Raw genomic sequence first — 26,544 nt, forward strand, 5'->3', positions numbered from 1 at the left:
TTCAAGCCTGCCCTGCCATTCAATAAGATCATGGCTGATCTGAAGTGGCTCAGTTCCACTTTCCCGCTTTCTCCCCATAACCCTTAATTCCATTGCCTACCAAAAACCTATCTACCCGTGTCTTAAATATATTGAGCAAGGTAGCCTCCACCGCTTCAACGGGCAGAGAATTCCAGAGATTCACCGCCCTTTGAGTGAAGAATTTCCTCCTCAACTCTGTTCTAAACTGCTCCCCCCTTATCTTAAGGCTGTGTGCTCTAGTCCTGCTGTCCTTTCTAAGCAGGAAGAATCTCTCTACCTCTACCCTATCCAAGCCTTTCATTATCTTATATGTCTCTATAAGATCCCCCACTCATGCTTCTAAATGCCAACGAGTACAGACCCAGTCTATTCAGCCTCTCTTCATAGTCCAACCCCCTCATCTCTGGTATCAGCCTAGTGAACGTCCTCTGCACTCCCTCCAAGGCCAAAATATCCTATTTTAAATTAGGTTTCTTTGCCTTTTTGTAAAGTGTGAATACATCTCAAATTAAATGATAGCTTCGGAATCAAAAGGACAGGCTGCAGTACAGAATTACATTGACAGTTTCCATTATAATTGAGAAATTATAATTATAAAAGAAAAAACAATTCACTCAGTTGTTGGGATCTGGGACACTAGGAAGTCAACTCCACAAATAATTTTAAACTTTGAGCAGGAGGAATTCACAGATTCATAGACAAAAAGTTGATCATACACCATTTTTAGTTTAAAATGCTCATTCTTACATTCAAATCCCTCACAGCCTCACCTCTCCATACCTCAGTCTCCCCTAGCACCACCACTCTCAGATATCTGCAGGTGTTCTAAATCTGGCTTCTTAAGCATTACTAATTTTAATTCCTCCACTTGGAAAGGTCACAGACTTGAAACGGTAACTCTGTTCCTTTCTACATAGACGTATCCAGAATTGCTGAGTATTGCCTGCCTTTTCTGATTTTATACAATATAAATTTGTTGGGATGCAGGATTTTTTTTAATATATATTCCTTCATGCAACCTGGTTGTCGCTGGCTGGCTCAACATTTATTGCCCATCCCCAGTCGTCCTTGGAAGGCAGTTGAAATTCAATCACATTGCTGTGGCACTGGAATCACATCTAGGCCAGACAAGGTAAGGACAGCAGTTTTCATTCCTAAAGGACATTAGTGATAGCAGATTTCCTTCCAAAAGGACATTAGTGAACCAGATTAGTTTATTGGACAAACAACAATGGTCATCAGTGGATTCTTAATTCCAGATATATTTTATTGGATTCAAATTTTACTATCCGCTGTGACAGGACTTGAACCCGGGTCCCCAGAACACTGAGTTTCTGGATTAATAGTTTAGCAAGAATATCACTAGGCCATTGCTCCCGCATAGTTTAAGCTTGACTGCTCTTATGAAGACACAGCATAGGCAAGACAACACAAATGGTCTGAAGTGCTGCGTGCTTCTATGATTCCATGAAACGTGGAAACAGTAAAACTGTACATACTTACAAAAGTCTATGTTAAACAAATAGATCGAAGATCTGTTTTAAAAGGTAAAAAAGGTAGCATCAAATGTCAAAGTTGAAGAAGGCATTCATACATCAGCATATTTAGAGGCTTCTTTTAACATGCTTCTTATTCACCATTTCTAGGAGAAAAACTGTGTATTGGATAACTGGATTAAAAGCTTCTCCAGACTCAGTGTGGCTAAATATTTAACACAGTTAACAGATGGGACACAAGAGAATTTGTTAACCTAATACTTTTGTCAGGTCTGGGACCAAAGTAGCACAACTGTAAGTTTACCAACCTTACGAATTTCCTCCAGTTCTGCAGCCATGGCTTTAAATTTTTCCACATGAATGGCAGCTAATTCCTTTCGGATCGTCTCTTGTGCATTACTCAGCTCAGCTTCATGATCAGCTTTCAGCTGATTTACTTCCCTAGTTAGATTCCCAGCGCTCTCTCTCTTAATTGTGTCTAAATCCCTCTCGTAGGTTTTCACTACCTCCTGCAGCTTGTGAATCTCTGTCTGGTATTTACATGCTGCATCTTCTAGATCTGCTGAGTGTTTCAGTTTTAAAGTTTCCAGCGTAGCCAACTTCCCTTTCTCTAAAGCTTCCATTTCAGCTTGATGCTTGGTGCACAACTCAGCTTTCAGATTCTCTACTTGATTTAGGTGGTTTTCCATTTGATGTTTTCTTTGGCTTTCTAACTCCTCTGCGTGTCTTCGCTTCAATTCCTGTAGAAGGGTCTCCTGTTCAGACATAAAATTGTCCATCATCTGTCTGTGCTCTTCCATGAACCTAAGAAGTTAATGAATGTAAAAGCAAAATGGATTTTTATAATATTTTTAACTAGCAAAGCATTCACTTCAATATTTTAGATGAATATTTTAACTCCATTATCACATATTTTGAAAGGAAGCACAAAAGACACAGGACATCACAATAAAGATGGTCTTGGGTTGACAAGTGCAACAAAGACCATGGCTGCTATTTGAAATGAAGTTATGTGTTTTACCTTCTCGAGGTTGAGAGTAAAGAACAAAAACTACATGGGAAGAGGTGAAATGAATTGGGTAGCATGTCAGTTAGGCAAAACAGTATACTGTACAATCTATTGAAGGATTGGACTTGCTTGGCTGTGACTTGCTTTTCTCATTCTATGTGCAGGCAATGAACACTTTGTAAATGCAATTAGTACACTGCTAGGCCCTGGAAACACAGCAATTATGTTGTGTGTAAGAGGAAGGTTGGCAGCGATGGAATGGCTGATTATAGAGGGGGATCTACAACTGCCAGCTTTCTGCATGTGCACAAAGTGAAAATTATTCCATAATGTCTTGAGAACATCCAACAACAGAATGATGCTTTGACGTGTTAAAACTAAAACTCTTAATTACCAAGGTTTATGGAGACAGTTATCTGTATTTTAAAGTTCTACTGCCCTGGTTTGCTCCAAGAGGATAAAACCAGTTAGAGTACAGACCAAATCAAAGTAAATTACATGTGTCACCATGAAAAGCTGATTTGATGATATAAGTGGTCTTTTCTCCTTGCATATTTCATGCTTTGGCATTCACTGAACCACCAGTGCATCTTGAATCCAATTAATTGATGTAAAATAAATCTATGTTACCTACTGTTTCTCAGGCTCCACAGGCAAATTAGCAATGAGTGCACTGAAACTTAGGGAATTCTGTACACTCTAACAGCCAGCTGTATAACTTGTAATAGAGCACAGACCATTCTCCTAATACATAGCACCATCTCTTCCACATACCATGCACAGGTACTACTAACCTGTTCTGTGCCTCCAGGTGTTTCATAGCTGATTGCTCCTGTGCATTAACTTGATGTTTCTCAAAGTCCTCCACCATCAGAGACTTGGCCATGGCAAGTTCAGCATCAAATTGTGCTTGGATTTTCTGGCGTATCGCTGCAATTTCCGGTAATTGCTCATTCGCAAGACTATCCTGGAGCTGCTGCAGGTGGTTTTTTCCTTCCTTTAGTTGCAATTCAAGTTTAGAAATTGTGGCACGCTGTTCTTCTTGAATTTTATTCATTTCTCCATTTCTCTGGTCAAACTCCTGCTTCAAAGCTTGTCTCTCCTCCTCAAACTCACTGCTAAGCCGCTTGTGTAAAGCTGAGATGTTCTCTTCATGGCTGGCTTCTAACTCCTCTCTTAAAATCTTCAACTTACACTCTCTCTCATTTGCACACTCCTGCATTTTGGCTTCAAATGCTTCCCTGTTGGCCTGAAGTTTGCGATTTGTTTCTTCCAGTAACTGGGTTTCATTCATTAAACATAAAAAATGACAAAATTAATTTTCTATTTGCGAGGAGGAGGGTTAAATCAAATACACTCAACCTTCACAAACAGTTGTAGCACCATTAATGTGAATAACAAAACCGTAAAAGTTATAGCACAGGAGCCACCATTCGGCTCACCAAGTAATTCAGGGGTACATGGTGACATAGTGGTCATTGGACTAGTAATCCAGAAGCCCAAACTAATGCCCGGGAATATGGACTCAAATCTGAGCACAAAAAAAAAATCAAAGAATAAAAATCTGGAATTGAAATCTAATCTCATGAAAATAACATGATTGTTGTAAAAATCCATCTGATTTACTAATGCCTTTTAGGGGAGGAAATCTTACATTCTTACTTGATCTGACATTTATGGATTCCGAATTCACAGTAATGCGGTTGACTCTTAATTGCCCTCTGGAATGGTCCAACTCGCAGCTCAGTTCAACGACAATTAAGGATGGCCTTTTGTTTTGTCAATGAAAGAATTAAAAAAAAAGCTGTGCCAGCTCTCTGAAAGAGCAACTCAGCCACTCTCACTACCCATTCTTTCCTACAGGCTTCAGGTATTTATCCAATTCCCTTTTCAAAGCCATTGCAGCAGCTAGGCATTCTTGATCCCGACTACTCACTATCATCTGGTTCTCAACCTGTCCAACAACAGGAAGTTTCTCCCTATTTACCATGTCTAAACTGGTCATGATTTTGAAAGCCTCAACATTCTCTTCTCAAATGGAGAACAACCACAACTTTTCCAAATCTAACCATTTAATTGAAGTGGTGATATTCTTCTGAATCATTTTTTCACTGTCTGAATTTCTGGCGATAGGCTGTCAGAAATATTCATTACAAGAACTGACTCCAATAAATACCTCAACTACGCTTCTTACTATTTACTTTTAATGTTTCAGAACCCTTGCTTGGATTTTACTGATGTCTTTTTAGGCCAATATTTGTAAGTTTATCTCAGGATAGGGTTATTACATAGAGAGTAATGAAAAATTACCTGGCGCAATCTGGTGGTGTTAGCTGACTGAATGAGGGAAATATTTACTTGAGCTCAGATCTTGGAGTTTGAAATTTAGGATGCAAAGCTGTCCTAAAGCTACGTTCCTGCATGAGATGCTTGCACATCCTAATTATATGTGTAGTTTGAACCTCTCAGGAAAAACAAGCTCAGATAAACACAACTTTTAATTTATAATAAAAGGGAGAAGGGAGGAAACTAAAATTTACCTGGTTCATTTCTAGTTTGCTTCTTTCTGTTAACTGTTCAGTAAGGTCCACTATGGCTGTGGCGTGGTCTCTCTTCAAACATTCAATCTCTTCCTGCAGACTAACAACTTTTCTTCTTTCAGAGTCAAATGCAGCTTCTTTTGCTGCCTTTGTCTCCTCTAACTTTCGGACACTCTCTTCCATGGCCACCTCTACCTCCCGGGCAGTTTGTTGTGCACACTGGAGTCGTAACTTGGTAATCTCTACAAAATAAATTTTATGCATTTTAAAGAATTGCTTCCCAAAAGAAAAACATACACATTCTTAATTAAAAGAAACATCCGATCAAACAGAAATCTGAAGATTAGACAATCAGAAGTATACACCCTTATGTAACAATTGAGAATTGTTATATATTTAAAATGTTTATGTCAAGAACTTGCTGCATTTCAAAACAAAGAAAACTTTATTACAAGGGAAGAAATTTGATGGAATCCAGTGTTTACAGGGGCAGTGAGTGCAGCATGTACAAGCAGTTGTTTAAACAAATGACTTGTCGAGCGTCCTGTTCACTGCACTGACCTTGGTTTCAAAATGATGTCGTTATGGTTTTTGATTTTATACCTTTAAGATGCTCTTCCGAGAGTCGAGCTTGTAATTGGTCTAACTCTAGAACATGCTCTGCCTTCTGCTCTTCACTCTCTGCCAAAAATCTCTGTGACAATTCTCTTTCTATCTTCTGCAGGTCCTCTTTGTGTATCAAAGAAGTGGCTTTCTCCTGTTTGTGTTTCTCCTCTAATTGTAGTCTAAGTATTTTTATTTCTTCCTGAAAGTAACACAGAAACATGATCATAATCTGTTTATATAAATTATGTTAACCAGCTTTATGTAGCTTTGTCTTTGAACCTGGTTTGTCTCAAGAGGAAAACACTTAAAATTCTGCATTCAACATTTTATTTCCAACCATACATCAAACTCTTGACACCCCACTTACTAAATAATTTACCCATCTCAATTTTCAATTGACCATTTGGTGATGAGGGAGCAGCGTGTGCGTGTGTGTGGTTTAACTCTTCAACATCATGTTTCTCAGGGGTTCCACCAATACTCTTGGAAGTCAAAAGGGTTCCATGGTCAAAAAGGTTTGGGAACCCTGCTCTGATCAGTTTGCCACAAGTCCGAAGTGGATAACTTCACACAGTGAGTAAAATTGGCAAGTGGAATTTAGCACTCTATTGATGTCCCATGCAACTTTTTGCCCTCATGTATACCAATTGCTGTGCCATTTAGAAAATTTATATGTGCCACTTTTACTTCTTAACCCAAGGCTTTTAGAATCTGATGAAAAGCCGCAAATCTCTGGGGAATATCACTGCCATCCTGTCAACTAGAGTACAAATCAATTATTTTTATTCATTGTTTCCTATTCATACCCTATCCAAGTCTGCAGGTTGCATCCAATTTCATGTGCTCTAATTCTTGTGAAGGCCGCTTACATGAAACTTTATCAAATGCCTGTCGAAAGTCCACGTTGAACACTCATGTTACTATAATGTTTGTTACCTCGCCAAACTTTTCAGCTACGTTTGCTGGACTTGATTTATGTTTTCCAAATCCATGCTGGCTCCTTTTGAACAGCTAATTGTCCAAATTCCTTTAGTCATCTTATCCTAAACAATACTTTCTAGTAACAAACTCACAACTTACATTTGTGTAATAGGCTCACTAGTTCCTCATTTTTCTTTTACCCGTGAATACTGGAAGGAATACTGTACAAGGATCCTCCAACAATTGGCTACACTAGCTAGGAATGCAAAGGGAAAGGAATGTATAAAAACTGCTCTTTCCCAATATGTTATCTAACAAAGTTATTAATTTCAAGATGACACCAGCAGATGAAATATGCTGGATTTCACAAGTACACTTTAAACTGCGTTGCAGCTGGATTAAATTCTAAGAAAAACGATGCACAATGCTACCTAAATAAAAACTTCTTTTCATTCAGGTGAAAGTTAATTATCCAAAACATTAACTGCCACACTCTCCACAAATGCTGCCAGTCTGCTCAGCAATTCCAACGTTTTCCATTTTTGCTCTGTTCCATTTCCTCCCCTCCACCCCATTAGCTTTGATACAAGTCATGAACCAAAAGGTAACATCTCTACCTTTGAATAATAAGACAAGATATAGAAGGGTTAAGCGGGGCTAGGCTTACACAGAGGGGGGGGGGGGGGGGCGGGGGGGGGGGGGGGTGATTTAGATAGAAGAGGCCATTTAACTTCTAAAACCTGTTTCATCATTTAATGAGATCTTGGCCAATCTACATCTCAACTCCATCCATCTGCTTTGGCTCCATTTCCTCTTATATCCTTGTCTAGCAAAAACTTTTTGACCTTAGAATTGAAAATATTAATTGAACTAACAAGTGATTTTTGTGGGAGAATTACAAACTTCCACCACACTTTGTGTGAAGAAGTGTCCCAGTTGCTAATTTTCTAAGTGACCTGATTCTGAATTTAAGGTTGGCTGTCTTCTCCAAGACCAGCAAAATTTTTCTTCAGCTACCCTATCAACTCCTTTCAATAATCCTAAAAAAAAGTTCACCCCAAAAGCTCCAATATTCTATGCAACAAAGCCAATACAATTGTAATCTCTCCTCATTAACTAACTGTGGGCCTGGCATTAACATCCTGATGAATCTGGACTGCACTCCAGGGTCAAGATTTCTGAAGGTTAAGTGCCCAGATCTGTGAACAGTATTTAAAATGTAGTCAAACTAGGACTTTGAATAATTACAGCATGTTTTTTTCCCCTCCTGAATTCTAGATCTCTAGTTGTAAAGGCCATCATTCGTTTAGCCTCAATATAAAAGCAATATTTCGCAGCTGAAAACATGAAATTAAAAACCGTAAAAGCTGGAAATACTCAGATCAGGCAGCATCTGTGGATAGAGAAATAAGGTTAACAGGGCATTTGTGAGACCACACCTGGAGTACTATGTATAGTATTGGTCTCCTTATTTATCCAAGGATATAAATGCATTAGAAACAGTTCAAGGTGTACTAAACCACTGTTCCTTTACTTGGTACTCTCTTAAAACATGTTCTATCTTCAGCTTTCTCTAGTTCTGACAGAAGGTCATTGACCTGAAACATCTTATTGAATGGCTTTGCATGTGGTAAAGTTCACTCATCTATAACTGCCTTGTATCAAAACAGCCTGTTAAGACTCTCAGTCAACATTTTGGTGTAAAGAATTGCCATTTTGACTGAGGTCGCAGACATTTGTGAAATATTGTTATAACATAAGCCATCAATTTCAAAATAACGGGAGGACACTTCAGTGGGAAATAAAAACTAACTTCAGGGAAACTAACAACTCAACCACTTGTATAGTCATTCACCTCAAGTGCTTAAGTAATAGAAATGTACATTGGAAATCTTCATGCCATGTTTATCAGTAAGCAATGCAAAAAATATGATTGCATCACAGATCATCAGCATGCAATTGCCAAGGAAATTCAAATATGAAGAGTCAACTACTGTACTGTATGATCGAGAATACCAAAGGAAGGATATACTGGCCAAAAAGCGAACAGAACTAAGATGAGAGCCGTGAAAGCCCACGCTACCAATGACATGACTGGTGCATGCTCATACTCGCCAAAGACATCAGTATATACATTAAATTATACTATAACAACTATAACACTGTAACACAAGTATTGATAAATTTCTATGTACCAGAACATCAAGGGCTTTTGGGATAGTGCAGGAAGATAGCGTTGAGGTAGAAAATCAGCTATGATCCAGTTAAATGGTGGAGCAAGCTTGAGGGGCTGAATGGACTACTTTTGTGCCTAGGTTCCCAACATATTTAGGAATGCTGTCAGTGTACAACAAAACACCACTTTAGTGTGCTATGCAGTGATGGAAAGTAGGCAAGATTCACCATACAACATATCCAAGCATTTCAGACATTTAAGGAAGCCTAGTACAAGGGCAGGGCACTCCTCCCAATACACAAGCTTACATCAACTAAGAGCAAATCAAGCAGTAAACCTTACTTGACGGTTCAGCTGCTCAATGCACTAAATAGGGGGCCATCAGGGAGCTTTCCAACAATTGCTTGGAAAAAAACACATCATCATGTTTCCTTATAGAACCATTGCAAGTTACCTTGTATTGCTCCAGCTTTTGTGCCAACTCCTCTACAATCTGAATCCGGTGCTGGAAGTAATTCTTCTCGGTGAGATCAGTAAATGACAGCATAGACAGACTGGTAAGAATAAAAATTTTAAAACTTTAAAAGTACAGCATGGATACATTCTATTAAATTATAGCACACATTTTCTCATACCAAGAATAAAAGTTAATAAAACCTTCAGAAAGCTTGCAATTATATAGGCCTTTGGAAAGGCCGCACCTGGAATACTCTGCACGTTTTTAGTCTCCTTACCCACGGAAGGATATATTTGCCTTCGAGGGGATGCACTGGAGGTTCACTAGATGGATTCCTGGATTCAGACAGCAATCCAAATGAGACAAGACTGAGTAAAGTGGGTCTATGTTCTCTGGAGTTTCAAAGAACATTTTGTTAGAATGAAAAAATATTTAGGTTCAACGGGGAAGAAGCTAGGATGCCTTTTCACCTGGTTCAAAAATCCAGAACTAGGGTAATGATCTCAGGACAAGAGGTTAACCATTTCAGCAGATACAAAGAAATGACTTCATTCTTGAGGATTGCAAATCCTCAGAATATTCTATTCCAGAGAGCTGTGGATGCTAAATCAATGAGTACATTCAACATTGAGATCATCAGACTTTTGGGCTCTTAAGGATCATTATGGGGATAGGACAAAAAAGTAGATGATGAAGGAGCTACGATCATATTGAATGGAGGAAGTTGTTCAAAGTGTGATATAGAAAACTCCTGTTTTACTTTTACTTTAAAGCCCACCAAAAAAAGCAACAAGTACATTAACATGAAGTTCACACAAACTATACCAAGAACTCTAAACTTCACAGTATGGAGTGTTGCAAGCCAGTTTACTGAATGATACAGCAGAACTATCCAATTAATCCCACTTCTCAGACTCTACCACCAGCATTGTATTTCTTTCCCCTTAAAATACATATCCATTTTTTGTTCCAATGTTACTGTAATACCAAATCGGTTTTCACTACTCCTTCAGGCAGTACATTCCAGGTCACAGCAACTTTTCGCATAAAGAAATGTTGCCTAATGTAGCCGCTGCTCCATTTGCAAATCACATCCACCTCCTCTGGTCTCCACTCCTCATGTTGTGGAGATGCCAGCATTGGACTGGGATAAACATAGTAAGAAGTCTCACAACACCAGGTTAAAATCCAACAGGTTTATTTGGTGGCAAAAGCCACTAGCTTTCGGAGCGCTGCCCGTTTGTCAGGTGAGTGGGAGTTCTATTCGCAAGCAGGGATACACTCTCTGATACACCGGTGTACACAGTGCTCCCAAGAACTCCCAAAGGCAACCAGGCTTCAGACCTTTTTCTCTATGACTTCCATAACCCTAATCCAACTCATCTGGCAGTGGAAACAATTCTTATTTAGTCTATCAAAACCCATCATGATTTTGAACACCTCTATCAAACCTGTATTCATATTGGAAGAGGACATGCAAGTATAGAAAGCGGGGAGGAGAACTGCAAAATAATTAAACAGATTAGCATTGAGAGGGAGAAGGTCTTAGTGGTTTTAAGGAGAAAGTAATGAGTTGCTGTTGATGTAGTCTACATGGACTCAATAAGGCTTTTAACAAGGATTCCGCACGGGAGACAGATCAACAAGGTAAGAGCCCAGGGGATCTAGGGCAATTTGGCAAATTGGATCAATAAATCATTGCAGACAAGGAATCCTCCTATATTTATACACAAGGCCTGGACCATCCATCCACTTGGTTGTCAAGGATATTGCCCACAATTAATCCTCAATGCTTCTTCTGAGTGTCCCCATGGTATGAAAACCTTTTCTGTCCTTCTTTCCTCAGGCTGACGCAACAAAATCTGAAGCACCTGATGCCGAATGAAGTGCAAGAAAATTCCATGCCCAAGGCCTCTCTGATACACTGCTGCACACAGTAGCTCTCACAAATGCTGCCAAGCCCAAGTTGCACCCAATAAGCTGCTCCCAAAAACTCCCAATGGCGACCAGGCTGTTTTCTCCATGACTTCCATAACCCTAATCCAATGTACAAGAGCACAGCTCATGTGAACATCAAGCCATAATTCCATCCCCCACGATGCACCAGATTCTAATGACCCTCCCAAGAATTACCAAAGCCCAATTTCAAGTGCCCAACAGGTAGTGATCCTATCAATAAAATGTGTGGCACATAGAGGAATATAAAACAAGTACCAGCCAGATGCAAATTATAACTCAGCTACCAACTAAAAATGGCTCACAAAAAAACTATTCAGGAAGAAGCAAACGAGTGACATTAGTCAAACACAGAACCAGTGTTTACCCTCCAAACAAACACTGAAGAAACAATAAGATCACAATTCTCTTTTTGGAAATCAGTTCAGCAACCAAGATTTTTCCTCAGTTAGCTGACCATACACATAAAATCAAATAATTTGCAAAACAAAAATTCAACTTAAAAGTTACTAAATCCCTGTTGGAAACATGAAAGTAAAAACAACCCACTATCACCTCCTCAAGGCTTAACCTCTAAAGAAAGCCTTGGCCACAGTTTTGCTCAGACTGCTGTCTATACTCCTATAACAGCGGTTTTCTGATCTCATGGTGTCTGAAGATCAATAAGAAGGAAGAGTCCCCTATTGTGCATTTGTACGACACACCATCTGCAAACACATTACTCTGACTGATAAGTACTGGGATAAATTGACTGAGAGTGGAAAAAGTGCTATAGGCAGCTTTTTCTTGTTAAATTCATGGAAAATGAGGTGATACTTAAATTAAGGGTAGAGTCTTAAAAGAATCACATTGGAAATAGCATGAACTAAGAGAAAGTTTAAAACTATTTTGATGTTCTATATCACCTTGGTTCTACTGTCTGGTTCAGACTGAGCTCAGATTCAGGACCAAGCGGCAGCCTAACATCTTCCTGGAGACGCTGTTCTAGTTGGGCAACTTCCGCACTGTTTTTCTCTTGCATGTCTTTCAGTTTCTCTTCAAAGTAGCTCTTTAGTTGTTCCAGCTCACAAATATGTTGCTTCTGTAATTGCTCCCGCTGTTCAGCAAGTTCCTGCTTTAGATGCTCCACATCTTCAACTCGAGAGGTACAGGCCAGCAAATGTTCCTTGAATTCTGAAGGGAAATTATAAAAATATATTATCGAGAATCATTTCAGATAAACATTAGCACTGTATCAGTATAAATAAACTGTCCCAAAAGAGCTCCCTATTGACTTGTCCTAGTTGTATTGGAATGAAAATGAAGCCCAAAGACAGGTCTTACTGGTAGCGTACAACTGCTCTACTTTTCTGAAGCAACATTACATTTACTGCTCGTACTACTAGTTACACTGCAACTTTGCATGTAAAAACAAAAGCACAAAGTTTGCATTTAGCTTCCAAATAAAGCCACCCAAAATTCATGACATTTGTCATGCTTATTGTGAGGCTGCCTTCTTAACTGCACTGTTCAAGTGAAGATTTACAGGTGCCCCTTTCAAATGTTTCTCATCTTCAAACGTTTAGTTTCCCTGTTGGATCAAACTGCAGAAATCACTCTCTCTCCAGTTCTTGCCAAAAACATTCTTCGATAATAAACCAAAGCAATAAGTGCCGGATGGAAATCAAACAATCAAGTTCAATTCGATCCACATAATATACTTCCAGCAATGGGAACTCTGACTGATTCTTTCCTCTCTACCAGCAGGACACCAGTCAATAGTAGCATCCACAATAGCCCATAGCAAAGGTCAACTCATACTCAGATTGAGAACCAAATTGCTTTCCTACAGCATGCCATCGGGGGTAGAAATTTCCTTCAAATATAAGTGACAGAACAGGAAATGCAGAAAGGATACAAAGCCAAAAGAAAAGCAATTCTAAAAGATGTATCACCAGAATGGAGCATGCCCAGATGAATTGGCTAACAGGAGAACACATGAGTGAGAAAACTAAAACTGATGCTTAAAGATAGTACAATGAGAGGAAGAGAAAAAGGGGTGCAAGGTAAGAATAACACACATCCAATCCCACAATGGAATCTCTAATAAAACATAGGCATAACAAGAACAATTGAACTGTCAAAAATTTATGTAGCGATAATTAGGGAGTACTGATCATAATTACCAAACTCCTGAGACAGTAATTACTTGTCAATCTCAAGAAGACTCCTTACAATGAAACTGAAATATATACAGTACAAGAGCAGGAAGCTCATAAAAACCAAGACAACCTGACATTGCATCTTGCCAGATGCTTAAAGTCATTTTTCTTTTTGATCTTCACGTAACTACTTGCCCTCCCCTCACCCCATAATCAAGCACATGGTTGCATGTGCACTTTTCTAGTGCATGGAAGATGCAATGATTATTGAATCTGGAGGCATTCCAAGTGAATTGAAAGATGCAAAATCCCTCAGCCTTTAAGGACTCTTAATAGTTGTGATCTCTTAGGTTAGGGACAATACCATCAAGTCTAGTTTAGTATTGTACGGCGCAGGATGAGAAACTTCACAATTTGCAAACAGATAATTCTTTGAAAGATACACAACATAAATTCATTTCCAGTGTATTGTCAAAGATATTTGCCATTGCATCCAACTGAATGCATACTGTAATATTACTGCATTTTTAATTTGAAACGTTTGTCTCAAGTGCTCTTACTGAAACAAACAACACACAAGATTTACCACTAAGCTCTTCATGATTGGTCCTCGATCTTTCTAGCTGTGACCAAAGGTGGACAATCTCTTGCTCAGAACGCAATTTAAATTCATCATAGGTCGCCTGCAATTTTTCCATCTGTCAAATAAAAACAAGGCACAGTATGTCTCAGCGGAGTCTGAATCATACACTTACAGCCTCTTATTACAGACCCACTGCGAGGAAAACCAGTCCCTAAGTTACTAATACTAAGGAATTTGCTCCCATATATATAAGCAGGGTGGATTTCACAGCACGAGAGATTCACACAATAGCAAGTAAACAGTTAATTTACATTTGTGATTCCTGGGTTTCACCAATGATGGGAAAAGACCTAGGAAGAGAGGAAAACTAGTTTCCAAAAAGATGGTGACCATGTTTGTATTTAATATTGAGAGTAAAACAATCTGTGGAGATATTGGTAAAAATCAACCATTTAAGCAAATGCAGACTCCTCCAAGATGTCAGGGCTACTTCAATTACTTGACAATGCAATTATCACTGAGGCTGTTCATTTGCCCACTGCAGCTATATAAATTTGAACTGAAAGGGCTCAAATAACATGACCTTAAGGTCAAACATAATAATTCCAGAACAAATGCAGAAAATCAAATTGTCATGGTTGAGCTATGAAGGCTGGAGAGAAGAGACATGTTGAAAAAGCACCAACTCCTCTACTCTACCACCTCCAACTCTTCAACAATATCAGTATGACACTGGAATCATGTCGGTCCACAAAACGCTCCAGTCTGATCCCATGGTTACAAGGCCAATAGCCACTTGGGGGAGAAACAAAACACAGAATTTTTGCTAGCACGATAAGAAAAATCAAAGGCAACATGCTATATTAAGCTTCAAAACTTCATCTGGTTGGGAATGCCTCACCTGGAACTATTTCAGAAAAATCATCTGAAATGGCTTCTCTTCCTACATCAGTACTTTTAAAAATCTCCTACAAATATAATCTTGGTCCACCATTTTGCCATGTTTCAAAAACAGGTCAGGTTTTACTTGATAATATTCAGTTCAACTTTGATGCCACTTCTCTCAGTCCACTGGTCGCAGTTGGCATCATTATCTGCCTGGGCTCATCGCCACGTAGCACTTGCCCAGGCCCATTACCTTGGGAACAATCCGCTTCCAATGTGCTCTGTGATCTCACCATACACCATCTGCAAACTTGAGCTTATCCAGAACGCTGATGTGTGGGGCTCATCAATCCTACGCTCACTACCTCAGCCCCCCAGTCAGACAGTGCTTTGTTTTTAAAATTATTATGCGTGTTTAAGAATCCCTTTAGCTCAGCAATTGCCTCCCCAAATCTCTCCATGTTTATGCCTCTTCACCTTTAAGAAGGTCCTTGAAACCAACTTCTTTGACCAAGCTTTTGGTTACTTCCTTTAATATCTCCTTACATGGCTTGATGTTAAATTATGTTTGTTAACACCCTTTGATCAGGTGAGTAGCCTGAAGAAGGAACAGCTCTCCGAAAGCTCATGATGCCAAATAAACCCACTGGACTTTAACCTGGTGTTGTGAAACTTCTTACTATGCACAATGACAATAAAGTGCAATATAAGTGCAAGCTTTTATGCAATACCCATGGGAGGACCTGGCTTGCTGTCTGGTGATATCTGAAAATGAATACTGAGGTACGTAGAAAAGGAGGTATCACAAGCCATGCGCCAAAGTTAAAACAAGGTTGCCAAACACATTAATAAATTCTACTCACTGCTGCACAATGCTCCTTCTCTTTTTCATTAAGTTCCTTCATCAGCTCCTGCTTCTGTTGGCATTCCAATTGAATCTGTTCCTGAAGTTTTGCCACATTGGACTGGTGGAGATTCCCTAAGTTCTGACGCTCATCTATAACAGAACAAGATCATGGAAATTTCACTCCATTATTTTCTGAACACTTATATGGCTTCATAAGCATTTGGAAATTAAAAAGTAAATCACATTGATAAAGGATCCATCAGGTTTGGAGCTGGACACATAGGAGCACGTTGTGATGAGTAGTGATGCTCACTTTCTAACTGCACATTTTAAGCCATGAGGTGGAGATGCCAGCATTGGACTGGGGTAGGCACAATAAGAAGTCTCACACTACCAGGCTAAAGTACCTGATCAGGTGAGTAGCCTGAAGAAGGAACAGCTCTCCAAAAGCTCATGATCCCAAATAAACCCACTGGACTTTAACCTGGTGTTGTGAGACTTCTTACTATGCACAATTTAGGAATGCACGGTGACAATGCTGTTACTCAAAACGGAAGTTGCTCTATCCTTAAGAACCATCATTACTTGGATGACGACAAAATAAACAACTATATGACTATTACAATAGATGCAGTAGAAAATGAAAAAAAACTAGCTGCAGGTTACATGAAGCGAATAAATAAGTTAGACGACTCAGTCTGCTCACTGTAATAAATTTTTTGGACTTTCATTCAAAGTAAACAATATACAAGCGAATAGGTGCAAGCAGCAAACAGTAGGAAAAGAAGTGAATCCCAATTGCATTCCACAGATAACAATTCTACACTCAGAAGACGACTTTAGAAGAGAGTGCTTGATAAAGAATACCACTACTTTAGTCCACATCTTTATTGAGAAAATTGGGTAAAAAAAATCAAAACTCATCAAAAAACATGGGAGCAAAGCCAAGAAAAGGCTAAAATCAAATAGATTTAGTTAGCTAATGTCAATCTTCCGCTGTAAAAGCATGCACATTTGGACAGATTGAAGAAAGGGAGGAGTGCAGAGCTCTGGAGGTCCTAGCTCAGAGGAATGACAATGTGCCCGGTTTCAACAAAAGGATGAAAGGAGGAAGAAAGAAGAAACCTGGGGAAGAAAGACTTGGATTTCTTTGTTAGCAACACATCAGTTTTAAACAGAATCAAATATAAATACAGCCAAAAATGTTGTGATTTTCTACTTCATGTACAGTAATAGTCATTTAGTTGTTTACTTTGTAGTTATCCAAGTAATGATGGTTCTGAAGAATGGAACATGTTCCATTTTGGGTAACAGCATTGTCATTGTGCATTAAATTCTATGCATCATCTAAACAGGTTTCTAAAATACCTGTTTGCTGAAAGCTGGTCAATTATCCACCCCAATACATAAGTTAAGATGCAGAAAATTATCTTTTGATATTTTAATGACAAAATCTCAGTATTATTCAAGTAGACAGAATAACTGAACTATTTTTCTGTATTATATTACTTTGAGACATACAGATGCCTCAGAAGAATCCTTAGGATACACTGGCCGAATACCATCAATAATGTTCGGCTATGGGAGGAGACAAAACAAGAGCCAATGATCTTCCAAATCAAAAAAGTGAAAGTGGAATCAGACGGGCGATACTTTGAGAAACGGCTTTGAGAAAGCCGTGGAACAACATGATGTGGCAAGCTCTCACACAAAACCTGCAGGGAAAGAGAATGCAAGACTAACCAAGAAACATATGAGGTGAGATACAGAAAAGGAGGTGAGAGCCAAGGGCTATACATGGCAACAACTAGAGAGTTTGGCCCAGAACAGGATTAGATGGAGAGAATTTGTCCATGGCCTATAATCTGTCAAGGGGTGAAAAGGTTAAGAAGCATCACACTCATTCCATAATCACAATGTCATCCCAAAACAAATCTCTGATTTATCAGTTGGGAACTTGGAAATACCTTTAACTATTTATCAAGAAAAACTTTTCCACTTGAACAGTTAATTATATACACACTTCCTGCCAACAATTAGATTGCCTCCCTTCAGTAAAGTCTCAGTGATCTACACAGACTCAAACACACCTACGTATACACCTCTGGGCATATAGCTGATGCCTTTCCCTTGTGCCCACTCACCAACAGGTGATAATGGCAGTCAAAAGAGCCAAATAGCTTGGTTCTGTCATTTGTCAATCGGCTATAATTTATTGCATTGGAACATTTGAAAGTCAGAGTGATTACAGCACAGAAGGGGACAAAATCAAGTCCATGCCAGCCGTCTGTAGGGCAATTCACTCAAGTTTCATTCTCCCACTTCATCTCCGTAAGTGACCTCCCAATTTCATTTTGAAATCATTGACCATCTCCACTTCTACCATTTTCATGGCAAGTTCCAGGTGATTATCACTTGCTATGTAAAACCTCCTTCTTCACATTCTTCAAGCATCTCTTACCCAAACCCTTAAATCTGTGCCCCCTAGTCTTGCAACATCAGTTAATGGGAACAGTTTTTCCTTGTCTACGTTATCCAAATCTGTCACAATAGTGTATGCTTAATGATAGTGATGTACAAGTAATGGACCAGTAATAGAAAGCCAAAGGAGCTGTGTTCCAATCGCACCACAGTAGCTGGTGAAATTTAATAAATCTGGAAAATAAAGCTAATCTTCGCAATGATGACCATAAAACTATTGCCGACTGTTATAAAAACCCATCTGATTCATTGATAACTTTCAGGGAAGAAAATCTGTTGTCCTTATCTGGTCTGGCCTACATATGACTCCAAACCCACAGCTTAACTGCCCTCTGAAATGTTTTAGCAAGCCACTGAAGGGAAATTAGGGATGGACAACAAATATTGGCCTTGCAGCAACACCCACATCCCATGATAGGATAAAATAAGAATCTCCATCAAATTCCCCCTCAATCTTCTTTGCAGAACAACTCAAGCTTCTCCAACTTCACTATGAAGCTCAATTCCCTCATTTCTGGAACCATTCTATAAAACTCTGCAGCTTTCAAGGACCTTTGCATCCTTGCTAAAATGTTGTGACCAGAACTAGATGCAATACAACCAGAGTTTTATAAAGATTCTGCATATTTTTAAAAAATAGCAAGGAAATCAAATGTCAGAAAGTGGGAGAAAATTAAATAATCTATTTGGTTGGGGGGGTTGAGAACAATGAAGGAGTTACTGCACTACTTGATATATTTTGTGGACCAAAATATAGGAAAGAGATAGTGGAGCAGATTGTCAAGAAATTACTGAAAGGTAAATGAACTGCGGAGTAGACTTTAATGTTCAATGCAACAATTAAAGTGTTAAGGACAGGGAAATTTATAAAAGTATGTTCGAGAGAATTTTCTTGATAACATGTTTCCTACTCAACAAGGAAGCAGGCTTTACTGAATCTAGTCCTGGGGAATGCAGTGGATCAAATGGAGAATGTCATAGTCAGGGAGCACCCCAGAAATAGTGATCATATCATTGAGCAATTTAGATTAGTTGTAGAGCTGAATAAAAGAGAAATCTAGAATAAAAATACAAAACTGAAGGAGGGCTAATTAAGGAGAAATCTGGCCCAGTAAACTGGAGTCGAAGACGAATCTGCAGAATTGTAACACAATACAGCACAGCTTTTAAAGTAATGGACATTCCTACAAAGGAGAAAGGGAGTGCAACAAAAGTCAGAGTCAGCTGGATGAATGATTTAAAAAGCAGTATGCAGCAGAAAAAAAAGGGAGCAATGACATAGAGAAGTAAAAAAGGAAAGTGGGGGGAAGAGACAATAAGGAAACACATTTTATTCCCTTTTATGTTAGCTTTTAAAGGTCTTCTGTGAGGAGAACACCAAAAAGAGGGATGAAGATGGAGATCTATTTTAGAAATATTAATTGAGTACTTAGCATGTGTTTACCAAGGAAGAGGACTTGGTCAAAAATATAGAAAACACGGAGGATGCTGGAATACTGGACGTGATTAAAAATAAAGAGGTGCTGGAAAGGCTACTTAAAATGGGCAAGTCATTTCCTCCAGGTGGGATATCATCCTGGCTTACTGAAGGAAGCAAGCATAGAAATTATCGAAGGTACCGGTCACAATCTTCCGACAATTCCAATTTTCCAATCTGGATAGATTAATACCGAAGAATTAGTGAATTGCAAATATTAAATCCTTGTTCAAAACGGGAGAAGGATAGACCTAACAATTAGCCAGTTTAGCATTAGTACTGGGAAAACTTTTAGGAATAACAATTAATTAGGCAAGGGAGTGTGGCAACTACGGGAATTTCACAATAACTTAATTGCAGTAAGCCTTACTTGTGACTAATAAATAAACTTTACTTTTACTTTAACAGCCACATGGACTAGCATAACTAAAGAAAGGGCATGGATTATAAACAGCAAATCACGTCTGACCAGTTTGACCAAGTTCTTTTGATGAAGTAAGAGGGTGAGTGAGGACAATGCACTTGAAGTTGGATATACGGACTTCCAAAAGATGTCTGATAAAATACCACAAATGTTTGTTAGCAAACTTGACACCCTTGTGATAATAAAGGGCAGTCACAGCTAGATAAAAAATGGCAAAAGAATAACAGTGAGTTGTGACTGGTTCTCAGACACGCAACTTCAATGTTGGGGTAGTGCACACAACTTCAAAGTTTGCCAATGACAGAAAGTTTGGAGGTCTAGTAAACAATGAAAAAGACAGTTAAAAAACTTCATGAGGCATATAGAATGAAAGGAAAGACGGCAGGTGCAATTCAGCATAAATTCACTGTGGTAGAGAAAAGGAGGAGAGATGATTGAAACTCAAATGTACAATTTTAAAGGGGATACACGAATATTGGCAAGACTTGGCCATGTCTGTGCACAAATGTTTGATGGAGGCAGAACACATTAATGAAGTATTTGGGGATCCTAGGATTTACAATTTGAGGCATGGAGTACCGGAAGTTATGCTGCTCCTAACATTAAATAAGAATTTGGCCCCAGCTAGAGCATTGTGTCCAATTTGAGGCACCACACTTCAGGAAGCATGTGAAGGCTTTGGCGAAGGTGCAGAGGGATTTACAAGGATTCCAAAAATGAGGGATTTTAGTTCTGTGAAGGAACTGGAGTTATTCTCCTCAAAGCAGAGGAAACCAAGAGGAGATTTGGCAGATACTTTTACTTAATTTATCTAAATTTCCTAATTTTAAAAATGTTTCCAATGGTTGAAGAATTAATAAGCAAAGGGCAGAATTTTTGTCATGCTAACAACAAAAACTATAAAAAATTATGGCACTAGGGGAAACATTTTTACGGTTTGGATTTGGGATGCACTTCCTGCTAGGGAAGCAGATAGATTCTATAGGAGCACTCCAAAAAGAATTCAACAAATAGTTGAAGAAAAAGCAGAGATACGGGGAAAATAACTGCAGGGTCTTTGAAAGAGCCACCACAGACTCATTAGGCCAACAGGCTGCTCCTATGCTGTACTATAATACGATGATTCCCTAATGATTCAGTTCTTGCACAGTTCCTTACAATAACAAGCTTGCACATAGAATATTCAGCACAGAAACAGGTTATTCTGCCCAAAAGGTTCATACTGATGTTTCTGCCCCATTTGAGCTTCCTCCCATCCATCCTCATCTAACTTATCAGCATGATTTACTCTTACTTTTCTCAGTTGCTTGGCGTTCCTCTATTTCATTATGGATTGCTCCAAGCTCATTCTGTAGCTTCTCCACCTTTCTGCCCCATTCATCCAGCTCGGCTTGATGCTGTGCAGACATGGCCTGTTCCTGCTTCTCAAAGCGCTGCCTGCACTCTTCCTCCCATTCCTTTTGCATGTTCTGTTAAAGTAAAACAAGTTGATGTTCACCATTATGCCACACTAATAAATGCACTGTACAAAATGCAAGTTAACGTTAAGAATCTGGGTATGTTTTGCTATAAGGGCAATATCAATAAAAACATTTCTGACACCAAGTCATAGGAGGAACTATCAGTTCAGATGTGCAAAAGTTTGGTCAAGGTTTTAGAGAGCATTTTGAAGTAGAAAAGACAGAAATAGAGAAGGAAAAGATTTAAAGTGGGAATTCTGGAATTTGGGTAGCTGAAAGCAAAGCTACCAATGGTGGAGCGATTAAAATCAGGGATGCACAAGAGGCCAGGAGTGCAGAGATCCCAAGGTTGCAGGGCTGGAGGGAAGTAAGAAATACGGAGAGGCAAGGGGTTTGAAAACAATGAGTGGCATTTTAAAATTGAGGTGTTGTCACAGCAGCAGCCAGCGCAGCTCAAGAAAGCACAGGGATGATAGGTGAATGAGGTTTGGCAAAAGCTAAGATACAGGCTGCAGAGATTTTTATGCTGGTCTATGTAGGATGGAAGATGAGAGACTTGGCAGAACAATAGTAGAATAACTGAGTCTGGAGGCAGCAAAGGCATGGATGAAGGTGATAGCAGCAGCTAAGGTCTGTTGAGTCATGTTATGGAAATAAGAGCAACTTCAGTCCCTACATGGATACAGAAACCCTATTGCTCAGTTTAAAAGTTTTCAGTAGTATTAATAAGCAATAGAGAACACTGACAAATCCTTTAATTAATAACAGACACATGGACAATGCAGTAGGCACACTGCCGCATTTAACAAAACTCTTCAGTTTAATCACATAGGGGTTAAATAACTAGATTTAGAAACAAGGACACATTTTGAACAAGTGAATCTACTTTTAAATCAAAACCAAATGCAATAATTCAAAAGCAGGCTAATTATGTTGTGAGAAGATCCATTAAACAACCCAAATATCAGGTAAATGTTATTTGGAAGTCTTTTTTTTACAATACTGCACTTTAAAATTCCTGTCTAACATTACACAAGGACAATTGGTGTGCAACATCATGCATAATAAAAATTAAAATTTTTGAACTGATTTCATTTATTTAGGTTTTATTTTACCTCTCTTTGATTTGTCTGATATCCAATTATCTCATTCCCAGAGTATTGCTGCGAGTTCCTCAGGATAGTGTCCTAAACCCAAACATCTTCAGCATCTTCATCTTAAAGGCTGAAGCTGGGATGCTAACTGATGATTGGATAACATTGAATACCATTTGCAACACCTCAGATACTGAAGTCATCAGTGCCCACATTCATTAAGATTGGACAACATTCAGGCTTGAGCTGATAATGTTCATAGGCAATGGCCATCTCCGACAAGAGAAAATCCAACCATACGCCCTTGACATTTAATGGCATTACCGTCACCAAATTCCACAGTAACAACATTTTGGGGATTACCATTGACCAAAAGTTGGGAGATCTGCAGCAAGTAGTTCACCTCCTGCTTCCCCAAAGTTTGTCCACCACCTATGAAGCACAAGTCATAGAATCATAAACACCTACAGTGCAGAAGGAGGCCATTCAGCCCATCAATTCTGCATTGACAACAATCCTACCCAGGCCCTATCCAGTCACCCTACATATTTACCCTGTTAATCCCTTTAAACTACACATGTTATTAAATGTCAAGGGCAGATGGTTGGATTTTCTCTTGTTGGAGATGGTCATTGCCCATGAGCGTTATCAGCCCAAGCCTGAATGTTGTCCAAATCTTAATGAATGTGAGCACTGACTGATTCAGTATCTGAGGTGTTGCAAATGGTACTAAACATTGACCAATCATCAGTTAGCATCCCAGCTTCAGCCTTTAAGATGAAGATGCTGAACATGTTTGGATTTAGGACATACTCTGAGGAACTCACAGGACACTAAGGGACAATATAGCATAACCAACCTAACCCACACATCTTTGGAGCGTGGGAGGAAGCCAAAGCAGACATGGGGAGAATGTGCAAACTCCACCCAGACAGTGACCCAAGCCGAGAATCGAACGTAGATCCCTGGAGCTGAGAGAGAGCAGTGCTAATCACGGTGCCACTGTGTCACCCTCATTTTGGATGCCAAACCAAAACAAACATCATCGCAGCAACTACTTAAAGTATCAATATTCAAAATTCTAGGAAATAAAGACCTCAGTCACTCAATTCTCCCCTTACAGATCAATCCTTTCATTCCAGGAATCAATCCAGAGGACTTTCATTGAACTCTGCTTCCAAAGTAAGTACATCCTGCCTTAGGAACAAGACCAAAGCCATAAACAGTTTTCCAGTTGTGGTCTCGCCAAGCCCCTATATGATATGATTCTTCACTGCAAATTCCAATCCCTTTTAAAGGCTTACATACCATTTACCTACCTAATTATTTCTTGTACCTGCATGTCAACTTTCATTTGTGCACATGGTAACTCAGGTCACTCTGAATACCAACATTTCCCAGTATCACATTATTTAATAAATCTTGCTTTGCTATTTTTCTTACCAAAGTGAATAATTTCATGCTTCCCACATTGTATTCCACCTGTCTTGGTTTGGCCCACTCGCTCAACCTATCCACATCCTCTGAATCCCCTTCTCAGGGTACTTCTCCATCTAACTTTGTATTGTCAGCAAATGTAGATACATTACACATCTTCTAATCCTAGCCAACCACCTCTGAAGTGCAAACATAGAATGAGCTTTGTACAAGATCAAGGTGGTCAGAGCATGATGGAATATTTTGCACTTACCTGATGTGGGTTGTTCCAACAACACTCAGGAAGCTCAACATCCTCCAGGATGAAGCAGCTCACTTAATTAGCACTCCCTTCACCAGCTTCAACATTCACTCTCTCCATCAACTGAGTGGTAGCATGTGGACCATACCAAAGATGCACTGCAGCAACTCAGCAACCTTCTTTAATAGAACCTTTCAAACCACAACCTCTACCATTGAGGAGGGCAAAGCAGCACGCAAACAACACAGCCTGCAAATTCCCATTCAAGTCACATTTCCATCTCTACTGTTTTATTTGATACATTTGCAAATATAATTTATAGCATAGAAACAGGCCATTTGGACCAGTCAGTCCATACCACCGTTGAATCTCTGCTCAAACTCCCCCCCATCTTTCTTATTTAATGATTAACTTAACTTATGGCAACAACCAGAATGAATGAAGGCAAACTGAATGGAACTTCATGCTTTTTCATGTATCAGTTCTAAATTGAAATGATCGAATTTTGATCAAACCTCAGGTGATGGTCTAATGACTTTTGTTTCAGCGTACCATTGAGACAGACGTTACTTAGTTGCCGAAGAATAAACCTTTCCCAAAATTTAAATAAACGCCATTCTCATACTTGCAGTTTCTTTGTTTCCTCTGCTACCGCTGTGGCCTTCAAAAGAGCAGCATCTTCTTGCAATGCCTTCCTCAGATCCTCTGGAAACAAAAGCATGGTCATGGAATGTCAGCTCACCTGCTACGGCTTCCTGCTCTCCCTTCAATTCTATAACGACTTAATGCAAGAGTCGCAGCTTAAGGGTGGCATTTTACCTGTGGGTCTGAAGGTCCCCAGCTCAAGTCTCACTCCAGAGACTTAAACCAGGCTGACACTTTAGTGCAGTACTAAAGAATGGCACTGACAGAGGTGCCACCTTTTTGGAGCCTCTTAGGTGAACACAAAGGATCTGAAGATTATTTGGCAAGAAGCAGTGGAGTTATTGACTATGACACAGCCAATATATAATCCACAACTAACATCATTAAAACAGATTACTCATACATTATCACCCTGCTGTTTGCGGAATCCTGCTGTGCACGGAATTAGTTGCTTAACTGTTTCATAATTACAACACTGAATTCACTTCAAAAGTACTTTGAAGTGCTATGGGATGTCTTGAGGTCCTGAAGTATGCTACACAGATGCAAGTCTTTCCTTTTACTTCCCATCCATGTTTTGCCAACATGAAGGCCGACCACTTTCAAAATGAGGGAATTTGATCTCTACAGGAAATTGTGGATAAGAGTTTAAAATCCAATTCCTGACAGAATTGTTTCAACAAATTGGGATGATGTGGCATCCATCACATTTAAGTATCAAAGATTTTATGAAAACAACTGAGTACCAGCAATCACAAATGAACTACTGCATTCTGCACAGAAAGTCTTTGGTAGAGGTTGAGGCAGATATGCTAACCAACAGCAGAGATATTTAGTTTGTTTTGATACACATGAAATATTGCATGGATTAATTTGGGAAGGCTAACCTAACAATCTGGGGAACATTCTCAGTGCTCAGTTTAGATGCTCAGCTTAAAGTTCCAGCATGTGGCTTATTTACCTTGTATGTTCATGCTGGTTTCCACTTGCACTCAGACACATGTAGAAGTCACACAGAAATAAATGACTCTGCCCACATCAACATGCTTGCTCCATGTCAGTAAACGTAAAGATTCCCCAATCACATTTACCTGCCTTGTTCCTCTGTCCCTTTTTTTAATCCACCTATCATATCTCAATTTGAATGTTGGCATAATTGTTGCGTCTAACACTAATTAAGCCAACAGCAACACAAGTCTTTATTTGAAGATCTTCCTCCTCCCCTCTGTTCTAAATTTCTTCTTTAATCTTATATTCATGACAGTTCAATTCTTGGTCCCTCAAATCAGTGGGAACAGCATGCTTCTATCCATTCAGTGACATCACATCACCCCATTACTGTATTTGCAATTTTCTAACACCAAGCCCCAACTTTACCAGACCTTTTTCCCTACATTTCCTAATGATAAAGAGCATACCAGTGAATACCAGTTAAAGCCAAAAATTTCAGTTCACTGAAAATCACGTATTCTATAGTACTTACCTAGTGCTCATCGCCAAATAATCACTAACTCCTGAATCTCACCATATTCCCACTTTAGAATAAAGATTTCTAACTGAGTTATCAGCTCACTCGATGGTGTGCTCTCCACCATTACCAAACAATATAAAACAGCATTGCTGTATAGCTTACATGCTTATCGTGCA

At 39.2% G+C, this 26,544-nt stretch overlaps 1 protein-coding gene and 1 long non-coding RNA gene across 4 annotated transcripts in view; one reads left to right on the forward strand and one right to left on the reverse strand.

The window, feature by feature from the left end:
• Positions 1-26,544, reverse strand: part of pcnt (pericentrin) — a 194,824-nt gene that overhangs the window by 104,961 nt on the left and 63,319 nt on the right. For both annotated transcript variants that reach the window (XM_080198511.1, XM_080198510.1), the window contains 10 exons: positions 24,878-24,957; positions 21,315-21,489; positions 15,655-15,788; positions 13,910-14,021; positions 12,088-12,355; positions 9,224-9,323; positions 5,670-5,871; positions 5,067-5,308; positions 3,321-3,805; positions 1,826-2,321 (listed from right to left, as the gene is read on the reverse strand). In XM_080198511.1, coding sequence (XP_080054637.1) covers positions 1,826-2,321; positions 3,321-3,805; positions 5,067-5,308; positions 5,670-5,871; positions 9,224-9,323; positions 12,088-12,355; positions 13,910-14,021; positions 15,655-15,788; positions 21,315-21,489; positions 24,878-24,957 — 2,294 coding nt within the window. The remainder of the gene's footprint in view (positions 1-1,825; positions 2,322-3,320; positions 3,806-5,066; positions 5,309-5,669; positions 5,872-9,223; positions 9,324-12,087; positions 12,356-13,909; positions 14,022-15,654; positions 15,789-21,314; positions 21,490-24,877; positions 24,958-26,544) is intronic.
• On the forward strand, positions 800-21,304 carry LOC145349888 (uncharacterized). Of its 2 annotated transcripts, none has more exons than XR_013888147.1 (4): positions 800-1,153; positions 6,139-6,245; positions 17,154-17,396; positions 20,005-21,304. It is a non-coding gene; the product is annotated as an uncharacterized LOC145349888 (long non-coding RNA). The 2 variants fall into 2 exon arrangements; XR_013888148.1 differs by having other exon boundaries at positions 17,162-17,396.

Source organism: Carcharhinus amblyrhynchos, chromosome 11 (genome assembly GCF_965287045.1).
Source record: "Carcharhinus amblyrhynchos chromosome 11, sCarAmb.v2.hapA, whole genome shotgun sequence".
In the NCBI taxonomy this organism is placed as follows: Eukaryota; Metazoa; Chordata; class Chondrichthyes; order Carcharhiniformes; family Carcharhinidae; genus Carcharhinus; species Carcharhinus amblyrhynchos.